This window comes from Buceros rhinoceros, unplaced genomic scaffold, assembly GCF_000710305.1.
Source record: "Buceros rhinoceros silvestris isolate BGI_N320 unplaced genomic scaffold, ASM71030v1 scaffold7720, whole genome shotgun sequence".
Classification (NCBI taxonomy): Eukaryota; Metazoa; Chordata; class Aves; order Bucerotiformes; family Bucerotidae; genus Buceros; species Buceros rhinoceros.
This window is the reverse complement of record NW_010390128.1, coordinates 68070-81204: the sequence shown is the minus strand read 5'-3', so window position 1 is coordinate 81204 and position 13135 is coordinate 68070. Positions and strand designations below refer to the sequence as shown.

Genomic DNA, 13135 nt, shown 5'->3' with positions numbered 1-13135 from the left:
CCTCATCTTTCTTGGGTTTTAGACTCTTGGTTGAGAGTTCCATGTAAAGTAACAGCATAGACCTGTGTACGTGCAGTCTATTACAGCTGTTCTTTCCTTTCTTCCATTCAAGGACTGTAGCAGGCACAGTCCTGCTCCCTACAGCCCTTCCTTGCCAAGTCGCATGAGTAAGCTTTCTGCCATCCTAAAGCCTTCCCACTATAGTCCCTTTTAAAAGTATTTTTGTTTCTTAAAAGGACCATATTATCTTCAGACTAACAGCTGATTCATGTAGTTGTAGGAAGGGTTTGACACACTCTGCTTAATGTGATGTTTTGATTATTGAGATGATTTGCTGGGAAATACTGTGGAAACTTTGTTGTTGTCCAAGTTACTGTGTGACTGTGTGTGTGTGTTTACCTTTTTTAGGAAAAGTGACAGATGATGTAACAGAATTTGTAGAGAGTTGGCAGGAAAATCCTCCCCAAGGAGCACCCCGTTGGGATAAATCTCTTCTCAATGATCCTCCCTGTCTGACACAAAGCCATGAATCCCTACAGGTTTGGATTAACACAAAATGATTATTACAATAGTTAGTGATTATAATTAGACTGGTAATTTGACTTAATGCTTTGAAGGAGACTGGAAATGTCAGTTCTTCTTTGGAGAGGTGGGTTAAAATGGTTGCTACAGCCAGAATTTCTCTTGTCCCCTCCTTTTCTCCCTGCTTTTCTTCTGTATGAGTTTATAATTTAATTCTTGATCTTTTCAAATGTTATATTGTCTGCATAGCAGCCAATAGAAGTGTTTTTGAATTTGGGGCTAAAAGAGTGAAAAGTTGTAAAGCAGGAGTGCGGTCTAGAGCTGGTTCCATTCTTCCCCTTAGGACAGAAAGAATCTCGCTAGCAAAATCAGAATAAGAGCACAGTTAATTTGCAGGTGTTTAAAAAGTTGCTATTTGTGTGCATCACATTGAAGCAGTTTTTTCAAGTAATACTTTTGAGATACAATCCTGAAACGAAGTCCTTTGAAACTGCAGCTGATGCCAGGCACGTTTTATTTCTGTTGCCTTTTACTGCATAAATTAACTAAAATGAAGTCTATTTCAGGTCATCTGGGCTTAGCTGCAACATGGTCTATCCCTTTCTTGGGGAAGGGATATGTTTTACTACCCTTGATATGACCTTGCATAAAAGATTGTGTGTTGTGAATACTCTGGCCTGAAGAGCAATATGTTGCTGGTCACTGCTTCTCCGTGATGAGAAAGTGATTCCTAGTCACAGACTGAGAAGTCTGTTCTGATTTTCTGTAGTGTTCCATTTTGCTTAGGTTTATTTTTTAAAAACCTCTTCACAACAGCTCTCATTTATTTCAGAGGGCGTACACTCTGTGTAATACCCTGTTACATCCCCCGTTTGCACAATGTCATGATTATGTGAGTCCTCTTCCTTTTATGGCAAGCTGCACCAATGATCTTTGCATGTAAGTGAATGTTTTTGGTAATTCCAAAGTAAAAAATACTGTCCTTCTATCATGACAATGAATTGTAAATGTTGACAGAACTAACGTGTGTCTTTTTCTGCGTATGAGGTTTTATTTAACCTTTTATTATCTTGCTTTTCTCACTTGTTCTAGTTTTACTGCCAGAAATTTCTGTGGAGTTATTTCTGGGGTTTTTGGTACGACTAAAATTGGACCCAGATATTTTTGTAATTTGTGAGTGTATCTTCCCTTGAATATGGCATTTCTTTTGCTTCTGAGTGTGCAACACCATTAGTATTTCTAACCTCAATGAAAACTAACAGTGAATAGATCAGTTTGGCATTCACAAGCTGTATGTTAATCCAATGAAAAGAGGAATTTAATTACTCTTTTTGATTTAATGCCATTGTTTCACAACCTGCTATGCTCCTTGTCCAAATACTTTTGACTAGTTAAATTAACAGGCAGAACAGGAGAATATAATTCCATTTATTGACCATGGTGGCTGATAGAAATACTACCCTTTCTTCTTGTGGGTTTTTGAAGGATATTATTCCTTTTGTAAAAACCAAGCCCTTTATTCACATCTATTCATACTGCTGTATCTCTGGCTCTCATGAATTTATACAGGAAGTTAGTGTCAGGTCTCAAATACATTGATGACCTGCCTTTGAGTGTGGGAGAATGCCTGAATATACTTTAATAATGTTCTAAAGCATGTGTTGTTTGGCTAGGTTAAAAGTCTTCAGTGGATAAGACAATGTGGTTATATGAAGTGCAGGAGCATTCATGAGTTTATGGTTGCATGTTTGAATGTAGGTAGAAAATAATATGTCAATTTTTATTTGTGTAAGGTCAGCAGTTGATAACTCAACTTGGTGTCGAGCATTAACTGAATATGCCAGAGCATGTGCCCAAGCAGGAAAGCCGCTTCATGGATGGCAAATGCACTTCCAGCAGTGTGGTACGCAGATGCTTTAGTAGTTGGAAATACTGCTTAGTACTAGTATTTTGAAAAGACTGATCTTCATGTGCTTAGTTCTTTGTCCTTCCTCCTATTTTTTAACTCATAGTTCTCAATGCAAGCATAACCCTGGACTCACTTCAAGGCTACATAAATGCAATGGAATTTTTTTATAGGTGTAATTTCTACTGAATGTATTTTTAAAGCACTGAGTTTGCTAGCATGTGTTTTAAGAACCCTCTTACTAGAACATTAGAGATTCTTTAAGATGATAAACCATTTGGTTTTTCACAGAGCTAGTTTTCAAATATTGTGCAAGTCTTCATGGCTTTCTGATATATAAAATGTGTGTCATGACAGTTAAAAATATATTTGTATTACACATGCGTAAGTCATGTCTTAGAAGTCACAGAAAGAAAGTTTGAAAGAGATCGTCTAATTTGTCTGCATGTCTGGAACACAGGACCAAAACTGCTTTGCAATGTTTTCAAAAATGTTTGTTGACAGAAGTTCTACCACTTCCTATGCTTGTTTGAGTGTGTAAGTAGCTCTACTGTGAGGTTTTCCTGAGTCTCCCTTGGTGTAATTTAAGATTATACTTTCTCAATGCATGTTTAATGGACAGCATATAAATATATGTATATTCTGCATGTGTGTGTTTATGAAAGCTGCTGTTTATTGGTCCTCACAATAGATACTCGACTTAAAAAAAGAAAAAAGCCTGAAGGAAATGTTTGCAATCTATTTAAGCCCCGAGGCAGTAGCACAATACCTTTTCATTTCTCTACCTGTTTCTATTTTTCAGTGATTACCTGTCCTGAACCCTTGATCTACAATGAATGCATCAACTGTTGCCCTGTTTCATGTCATCAGCAATCACACTGCATGGACAGTGAGCTTCCCTGTATTGATGGATGCTACTGCCCAGATGGTAAGTTTTGCTTCTCAAATACCTGTTAGCTGATTCCATATAACTTTCAAATTGTTCTCCTGCAAGTTTACATAGCTATATGGGCTGGCTAGATTAAGATATTCACAGGAGCTCTTTATAGATGCATTGCCAACAGCTTTGATGAATGACCCTGTTTTCGTTGCTACTGACAAGAGCCTTCTCTCCCCTCTTGGGAATAGGTTTCAGCACAGATCCATATTCTATCTGTAGAGTTTCACCATTTGAGCCAAAAATGGGATTTGCTCTGTTGTTGACAGGGCAGCCATCCTCCTGATTCTGCTGGTTGCTGCTGGGTTTCTTTGGTGGGGGGTTATTGTCGTAGGCTATTTTGTTGGGGTGGTTGTTTTGGTTATTGTGGGGTGGTTTTGTGTGTGGGTTTTTTGGTTTTTTTCCTGAAGAATGTCTTCTAGGTCAGATGCTTAGGAGAGCTCAAATGTGGCAGGACTAAAACCTATTCCGTGTGGCCAGAAACAGGTTTTGATACTGAGATTCTTGCACTGTTGTATGCTTCTGGCAAGTGAGGTATTGACTGATGTAGCCTATAACAAAATTTTACCTTTATTACCAAATGGTATTTTGTCTAGTTTTTCCCTTGTTACTGGCTTCTCTTGAGTACATAGCTCTATCTAAAAGAGGGCAGAGAAAGTTATGTCATGGATCTTCAAGTCCTGCCTCTTAGACCTTGATGATTTATAAGTATAATCATCTTTGTCATGTTTTGACTTCTATGGGATAGTAAAGTCTTCTAGCTTTTGGCTCTCTAATAATGGAATAATTAAAAAAAAGCAAAAAAACATAGTCAAGTAAGAACCAAACAGTGCCTTAAAACAGAGAAAGATTTATAAAGGTGTCAGAAAACAAGCTAAAGGTACTCAAAATGGCATGGTTTTTTTGTGGGGTGGTTTCCTCTTCCTGTCCCTCAATATTAAATACTCGTTATTCATATTATGGTTAGTATAATTTAAAGACTTGGTCCATGTAATTTATTTAACATAACTGAAATGCAGAGTTTTTCTTCAAAAATGACTACCAAATAGTCTAGATTTTTGTTATTGTGCATAACCGTTTGTGTTCTTGGGTATGCTTGTTCATGCTCCATCAGCATTTGTGCAGATATTTTGCTTTTTTCTTGTGTATTTTATCTCTTCTAGGTTTAATTTATGAAAATGAGTTGTGTGTCAAGCCTATGGACTGTCCTTGTGACTATCATGGAAATTTCTTCGAAATGAATTCAGTGGTTTATGAGGAATGTAATAACTGGTTAGTAATTTTTCTTTTTATGCCGTGGACTTAATCTTTCCATGGTCATAAGAGATAGCTTTATGGCCTATTTCAGTTTAATAGTGAATAAAGTTGGTGAGTCCTCTGTTCTTACAGTAAGTCCTTACCGTTTCTACATACAAAGCCTGTTTTTTTTTTTTTTTTTCTTCATATACCTTTTGCAATGAAGGGAAAGATAAAAGAAACTATAAAGCTATTAATGTGGAAGAAGAGCAAATGACAGATATTGTGGAGAATACTGTAACGTTTAGTACTCCTTTCACCTTGAACTCAAACTAAATGGAATCCAGAATTCAGAATCTCAACAGGAGAATTACTTTGTCTCTACTTTGTCTCCTGTTTGTCTCGCTTGGACACAAAGAGCCTAATGTCATTATGACACTAAGATGCTGTTTTGGGAGTTTCTAGCTTAAATTTTACATTGGAAAGAGAAGTTTGTAGGAAGAGATAATGCATTTTTTTGGATCAACCTAACAAAACAGAGCTTGCAGATGTGCAGCTTCTTTTTTCACAACAGTTCTGATTTTTTAGTGTTCTTAGTTTTAATAATCCTTAACTTCTATAGAGGTTATCAAGAAGCTAAAAAGAAAGAAAAGTGTTACTGGATGCATGGATGAAATTTCACCTGACCATATCCTCATGACAAGCTCTTGCCACAGCTTCCAGGCATTCTAGTGTCTGTGATAGCTCTGTTGCACCCTTTTGTGAGACTCAAGACTCTTGGTGCTCATTTCATAGAGAAGGAATCTAGGAAGAATGGAGGGGCAGCCGTATACTTCACAAAACCAAAAAAAAGGCTATGAAATCTTTTTGTTTTTATTTCAGCACTTGTATTGGAGGAAAGTGGACTTGTACAAATTTTACGTGTCCAGGTATGTGAAAGTCTTGAGTACTTAACTTTTTTAATTGAAACTTTACTTGGGGTAGAACATTGCTGTTAGATATCTGATATTTCAATATATAATTTATATTTTTAGTTCTAACTACATATAAATGCATCTACACGTACAGTAGGTCAAATATTAAAATGGTCCGAATAGCAGGCATCTGCCTTTCAGCTTAGCACAGTAATGTGTCTCCCTATACATCACTGTGGTATCTCGTAGATGGCACTACCTGGTCACTCTTGTCATTCAGCTAACACCTCTTTTGCAATCTTCACTTGACAGACTTACGGCAAGATTACTTTTCCCCCCTGCAGCATTGCCAGCTAGTGATATAGTGTCTAGGTATTGTACAAATATAAGTTAGCTATGTTTGCAGCCTGCCTGCAGACTGAGGGTGTTGTTATCACTTCACAGATAGGCACCTAAACTACTGAGACTAAGGTCAGAAGGATTCCGTGTGTTACAGGTATCCATTGCCTCATGACTCTTTGAGCTACCAATAGATTCAAGCACTAGTCTCAGACTTGCCAGTTAACTGGGAGTTCTTAATGTTTTTGCAAATCAGTTTTTAGAGCTGCAAATCAAGTACCTGGAATATAAGGATCACACATATTATTGCCTCCTTTTGGGGAAGAAAAGATTCGGTTCCTAACAATGTTCCTAGTACCTGGTTATAATAAGAGTAGAGTTTTATAAATTATAGCGCGTATCAGAGTGTATGAGCTCTACAGCAGTAGTAACTGTTAAGAGTACGCTGTCTTTTCTGCATTCTGAAATACATTATTTGTTATGTTTGTCAGCTGAATGCTCGGTTTCAGGAGACATTCATTTCATGACCTTTGATGGACGCAAATACACTTTCCAAGCTACCTGCCAATATATTCTAGCAAAAAGTCGTACATCTGGAGCATTTACCGTGTCCTTGCAAAATGCTCCTTGTGGCCAGGTAAGGCTTAGAACCTTCTTGTAATGTTTATATCCTGAAGGGTTTTAATTGGAGGGGAAAAATATTTAAAAACAAAGCAAGCTACCTGCAATGGAATATATCAAATTAATAGCAACAATTTTCCTTAATGATGAAGTAATTGAACAACAACAGTGCAGAGGAAGCCTGTACATAAATTCTCATTTTTACTTGCAATAAATAGGAAAGATTATGCTAGCGTTATGATTCAGTGTTCACTGAGGCCATTCAGAGCATATGGTGGTTCATGCAGAAGCCCCTGGATAACGACTTGTTTTCTTGAGCTTTCTAAGCACATCTTCGTGGATTTGCAGCCAGCACAAAAATAAGTCTACTGCTTATTACTGCTGGAAGGAAGAATTGAGTTTTTTGTGCCTCAAATATAGATTTCTCTTTCAGCTTTGTTCTTGTTGCTTGAAATTCAGTTTTACTTACATTGCTGTGAAAAAACTTTGGATAACTTTTGGGACAGCTCTCTGATTTGGGTATGTGTGTGGATCTGTGTTACTGTTAAGTTGGTATCCCGTACAATTTCAGCCAAACATGAATACATGTGTATATAGCTGGTACGAAGGATATCAGCTCTTACTTTCTATTTGAAAGTTTCTGATACTGTACGCAGACATCACTAAATACTTAATCTGCTTCATGTCCAAGACGCATTTTCTTTCCATTGTTGAGGTGTATGTGGATTTCTGAGCATGTATTAAGCCTTTAACCTTTGTGTGCATTGTTCTTTGGGTTGGGGAAAACTGATATTCCTGCTAGTATTTCCTGTTGATAGGAAGATTGTGACTGTCTCAAGATGCAATATATCTGATTGTTCCTACAATTCCCCACTTCAAGTGTGTATTATTCTGATTATAATGCATTTTGCTGGCTTCATTCAATGCTAACCTTGGAGATCCCCAAGAGTGAATTAAGTCACTATCATCATCTGGAAGGAATGAAATAGAATAGCTGAGAAACAAAACATAAACGTGGGCATTCAACAGAGGCGTAAATCTGTTCAGTCAGCCTAATTTTCTCAGAATTTCAGAGAGTCCAAGAGGCTTGAGGAAGGTGGTTGTATGTTGAAGCTATGTCCTGCACTATGTTGTTGAAGATCAATAAAGGAGTTCACCAAAGAAAGACTCTAGGCAACATTTTTTTGTCAAAGCAGAGTAGAGCCGTGATTGACTTCTTGCAGAAGCGAGATACCTTTCAGCCTAGCCTGTTGGAAAGCCTGTTAATGGACAACAGAGGTCTGGAGCAAATGTCTGCTATGGTAATGTGCAGGATATGTGTTGTGGATCTCATTCCCTTTTGTGTTACAGAACAAAAGTAGGCTCACTGCAAAACAGACAGAAATGTGCCTTTCGGCTTAGTTCTTGTGTTGATCTTTTTGTTGGGGAAAGTGATGATCAAGTTCATTGGCTTTCTGCAGCACTTGCAAGACTGCAGAGAGCCTTGATGAAGTTCTTGTTACGTCTTTACCCTGACTTAGGGGCATTGCTTAGTGTGTCTCTGTGTCCAAGTGGATTGTAGGTGGAAAAAACAGGTTCTCTTGACTTTTACTAGACGTTGGGCTTCGTATTTCACCTAGCCCTTAACAAAGCCAGCCTGGTCAGTCCCTAATAGATACAGACCTTTACAGAGTGAAGCATTCTGACACGAACAGCCAGGTGGGTGAACAGAGGCTTATGTAGTGTGTTCCAGGACGATATGCTGCTCATTTAATTATCAATATACAAATGGTAAGAGGGTAGTGAGAACAGTTCGTGTACTGTAACACAAGAATGCGGAGCTTCAGTGCAGCTATTCAAGTGTCTGTCACTAGCTGATACCAGTTGGCAAAAGATCGGCTTTACAGTCCTTAGGCACCATCCATTATCTTGTTGCCATTTATAAAAATTAATGAATTGAAATGGGAAGCTAAAAGATTTGTAGTGCAGAATCTCATATTTCTTGATGGTTTGTGATTTTATGTGCTTTTTAAAAAAATGACTTATCAGTCCTATCTCATTCAAGCAGATTAAAAAAAAAGGTAGAAAGAAAATACCTGGGGAGATTTTAGCTCTTTGAATCACAAAGAATCTAGTCATCCAGAGCCTTGGAGCTGGTGACATAAACAGTCATCAGGCAACAAGTTATTTCAAAGCGATGTGAAATTTTGTTTAAGCACTTTTTGGAAGGAGAATCAGTCAAGTGATCAGCACAGCTTAACCTTATCTGAGTTTCAGGTGACAACCTCACTGGCTTTGTAGTTTGTATGATGAGAAGATCTTCTGAATATAGAATTTTTTTAAAGTGTCTAGTGAGAGAAATTTCCTGTGAAAACACCTGCTGAAAGTTGGCAGGGGCAGTGCCGTGGAAGAAACAGCTCACTGGAACAGAGAATAATTGCCAGGCAGAATTTCTCCTTTAGTTTCAGCATAAAGGAATAATTAAGCTTTTGTCAATATTGTGTAGCAATGTATATACTATGGAGGGTTGTTTTCCTGGCTCTGGTCTGCATGTGTACCAGGTGGTATTCTTTTATTTTCAGCTTCTTAAAAGGCTGACAAAATCGTCAGTTTATAGCCACTGTTGCTGAATGATATGCACAGAAACCTAATTTCTTAGTAAAGAGGCAAGATAACAAGACGAGCTACAAGAGCATGGCTTCACAATACAGATGCCTGTCTTCAGGAGAGCTGGTTGAGCTGATGAAATATATGCACTTATTTTTATAATTTGCTATTTTTAAGTTTTCTTTTTATAATTGTTGGTGAAGGATCACCGTTGCACTATTATTTAGAGACAGGGAAATTCTGAATAGAGTTTTTACTCCTTGTACATAAGTGTGGGTACTTGTGTGTCCGTGATACTTGAAGGACTGATCGGTGAGCTGCTCTGTGCCTGTTCAGCATCTGTCACAGCCATGTGGTAGTGTTCAGGGATCCTTGCAGCTGTAATAATTGTTTTCGATGAGTAGGGCAACATTTGCCCTGTATTAGGCAAGTCCCAGTGAAAGCCAGTGAGAGGTGGATAGAAGTGTTAATCTTTGAACTGAGCATCTTAATCTGTTTGCACTGTGAATGGTGCTACTCAGAGTATAAATTTGCTATTAGTGCAACTTCCCAAAGGTAGGACTATTTTAATTCTTGTTCGGTGCCTCTTTCAGCACTAAATATGCTTAATGTTTTACTATTCCATCATTAGTTAAGCCTTTGCTGTAGGCAGTGGGACTGAAAAGCGCAGGCTTCTGCAGCTGTGCTGGACACTTCTGGTCTGCTGCTCAGGGCCAGATTCAACTGCTGCAGTGAGAACTAGGCTGCTCTTCAACTAAGAGATTTCAGACATGTTTGTGTACGTTTTGGTAATGTGGACATTATGAGACATCGAAGATGCATAATCAAGGTGAGAGTGGAATGAACAGTGTGCCAAAAGTGACTGGACTCCATTTTTGTCCTTGTTCTTGAATACTTCTTAAATTATTACAGGGTCTTGCAGTGAAGGAGGCTGAACAGGAGAAACAGCAGCTGGGTGCTTCTTCCGTTCTTCTGCAGAAGGCAGAGAATAGACAGTCTCTTAATCCAGCCACACTAAGCCAGTGTAAATGAACTGATACCTCAGAAGCTAGAATAAAGAGATTTGAATATAGCAGGAGTGGCAGAAACTTAATTTCTTCCTAGATCAAAGAGAAAGTTTAAGGTGGACTGTGGTTGTGATGTCTTTCAACATGTATCAAAGTGAATTACAGAATGCTGATGTGGTAAAGTTAAAGTCATCTCTTCACCTCTGTGCCTAAATCTCTGTGATAGATGCTCTTGCTTTTTTTTTTTTTTAAAAAAAATCAGAGTGAACAAATTAGTTTTGTTAAGAAAAGTCTGGTAATTTTCTGTGATTAATAAGCATGCTTTAATGAGCATAAACTTGAAAGTGATGTATTTGAATTATGAATGGAGTAAAATCCAGCCTAACTGACATAGACTGTGTGTACTACAGTTGATGTTTGCTTTCACAAAAGCCATTAACTTGAATTCAATTTTAGATATTTAAGCCATTGTGAAATTTTCTTGCATAGGCCACATAGCTTGTTTATGTTGTGGAACGTTAGTACACAAGTCTCAATACTTTGTTTTTTAGGATTTCAGTCAATTAGCTGCTTTTGGTAGTGATGATTAACTGCTACTGAAGAGGGTGTGTGTAGATAAGGTAAATGAGGTGGTTCTAAGATTTTGGTTTTCAGAGTATGTTCATCCAAACTGAAATGTATATTCCTTTTCATGGTTTGTTTTTGGTTTGGGTTTTTTTGGTATGATGTTTTGATTTAGAGAACTGAAACGGAAATAAGAATAAGCAATGGTAGTAGCATAAGCAAGTAAGACCAGTTGGATGCTGTGATGTTGCACGCTGACACGATGCTGTCTTCCTTCTATCGATATTCATCCAGGAAGCTTATGAACATACAACTCCTCTCAGAAATAATGAACTTAAATGTTGTCTTAAATAATGATTCAGATCATGCCTCTGTCTTTCATTATTGCTTGCCTTAAAATAATTTTATATCGTAAACATGCTTTAAAAGAACCTGGCTGTATCAACACTTTAAAGTACAAATTCAGACTTCTGTGCACCGCTATGTGGGTAATGCAGCCTTGTTTGCGAGCTTTAACTTGTCCTTGGAGGATCTTTAATCGGGGGGGTCTCATGAATTGCAGATGTCTTTGTATTAAGCTATGTAAGGGTTGTTAAAGTTTCTTTCCAAATCTCATTTTTAAGCTGTATCTGCAATAACAGGTTAGAGTTATATGGAAACATACATGTGAAATAACAAAGTTTTCTTATTCAGCTGTAAAGCCGTATGTTTTACAAGCACACTCTGCTAAGAAGCAAGATAAATTCCCTGCTAATTATAGCTTTACTTGCATTCTACTTCAATATTAAAGAAAAAATTTGTTTTGCTGTTTTAGAACCAGGATGGATCATGTATCCAATCAATCAGCCTTATTCTTAAGCAGGACCCCAAGAGGCAAGTGACTCTGACTCATTCGGGAGATGTTTTGGTATATGACCAATACAAAATTAACCTGCCTTATGCAGATGGTAAGAATGATATAAGCATATAACTCCTCTCAGGCACTAAAGCAGTATTTTAATGGCATGTGTGTATTTTGTGATACTGTCAATATTGCTAATACCCTGAAGTTAAGCTGTATATTGTTAATATTGATGTTGTTAATTTCTTATGAATTGTTTCACAAGTTAACTGCTGAGGTACTTTCTACACTGAAAGCAGGAGTTGTACAGCAGCTGTATTGGGCTAGTGTCTCTTTATGTTGAGTATGTTCCATCTCTAACTGAAGTCCAAATGCCGTCCCTCGCATTTATGTGGTTGGTTAGTTCTTTTCTGAGGGGAAAAGTCTTTTCTCTAGTTTTTGACTGAACAGTATCTTTTCCCTATTTTGCAAGCAACTTGGGTAGTTATAAATGGGAGGCCCTCTTGCCCCTTACAGATAAATTACAGAGTTTCAGACAAAATTTTTGTTGTTTCTTTTTCTCCAATGAATTTTAAAATCTCTTTGTCTGGAAGATATTGCCAACTATTCTGCATAAGCATTTGTGACTGTATTCTGTAAGATTCAGCGTTGGCTTCTGTGAGAATTTTATATGCAAATCATTAGTACATGGCTCCTTGGGAATTTCCCAAAAAAGGCTTTAATATAGGAAGCACATTGCTGGTGTTAGGCTTAGGTTGCCTAGAATAAATTGTCTGCAGTGTTTGTATCTTTAAATTGACTTGGTTTTAGTTAACCTTTGTGAATGTTCCAGGGAACTCTGGAGGCATTTTTGAAAATGTATTGGGTGTCATAAGTTTCTTGTTTTCTTTTTTAAAGTCTGATTCAGTGTAACCTTTTATGAGAAGTGAATGATTAGGGCACAGTAGGGCCTTAATAAGAATAAATGTAACTTATATAAAGATAATATAAACCAAAACCAATTAAATGAGAAGAAACAAAATGCAAATTGCAAGCAGGTTTCCTTTGCCTTTCAATGATCTTTGTTTTCACTCCCCAGAGTTATTTGAAATACGGAAACTCTCCTCTGTATTTCTTCAAGTAAAGACACACATCGGATTACAGATACTGTATGACAGAGAAGGACTGAGGCTTTATCTTCAAGCTGATGGACAGTGGAAAGATGATACTGTGGGCCTTTGTGGAACCTTCAATGGAAATATGGAGGATGATTTTTTGTATGAATAGCTGCAAGATTTCTATTTGTCAGTATATGAGTATCTACAGTTAGAGTGGTAGATCAAGCGTGTATTGAAGCTGAACGAATAGATGCCAGGAACTGTTTTGAAGTTTCTGTTAGTGAGATAGATAGTTTTTAGTTTGCTAACAGAAAATCTGTAACTTCAACTATAGGATATCAAGCCAGGTTTTGCTTATAATACTTTAACATAAAAATAACAGTGAAATATATGATTTAAGTGCTAGTTTATCTGACAAGTTTTGTCCAAAATATGGAGTGGCCTATATAAGGGACTCTCATCCTTCCTGCAAGCCTCTCTCTCTCTAGCTCCTATTTTCTGTTGCAAGTTCTGAATTGCTCTGTCTCACAGAACCTACATTGTTCAGTGTCTGCAGGGCAGCAGC

At 37.5% G+C, this 13135-nt stretch overlaps 1 protein-coding gene across 1 annotated transcript in view; it reads left to right on the top strand.

Annotated features, from left to right (window-relative positions):
• OTOG (otogelin) overlaps nt 1-13135 on the top strand; it is an 84249-nt gene that overhangs the window by 6201 nt on the left and 64913 nt on the right. The window contains exons 6-14 of the mRNA XM_010136612.1: nt 409-539; nt 1355-1461; nt 2316-2425; nt 3231-3356; nt 4529-4637; nt 5484-5530; nt 6346-6491; nt 11447-11579; nt 12552-12729. Of these exons, the coding sequence (XP_010134914.1) occupies nt 409-539; nt 1355-1461; nt 2316-2425; nt 3231-3356; nt 4529-4637; nt 5484-5530; nt 6346-6491; nt 11447-11579; nt 12552-12729 (1087 nt within the window). The remainder of the gene's footprint in view (nt 1-408; nt 540-1354; nt 1462-2315; nt 2426-3230; nt 3357-4528; nt 4638-5483; nt 5531-6345; nt 6492-11446; nt 11580-12551; nt 12730-13135) is intronic.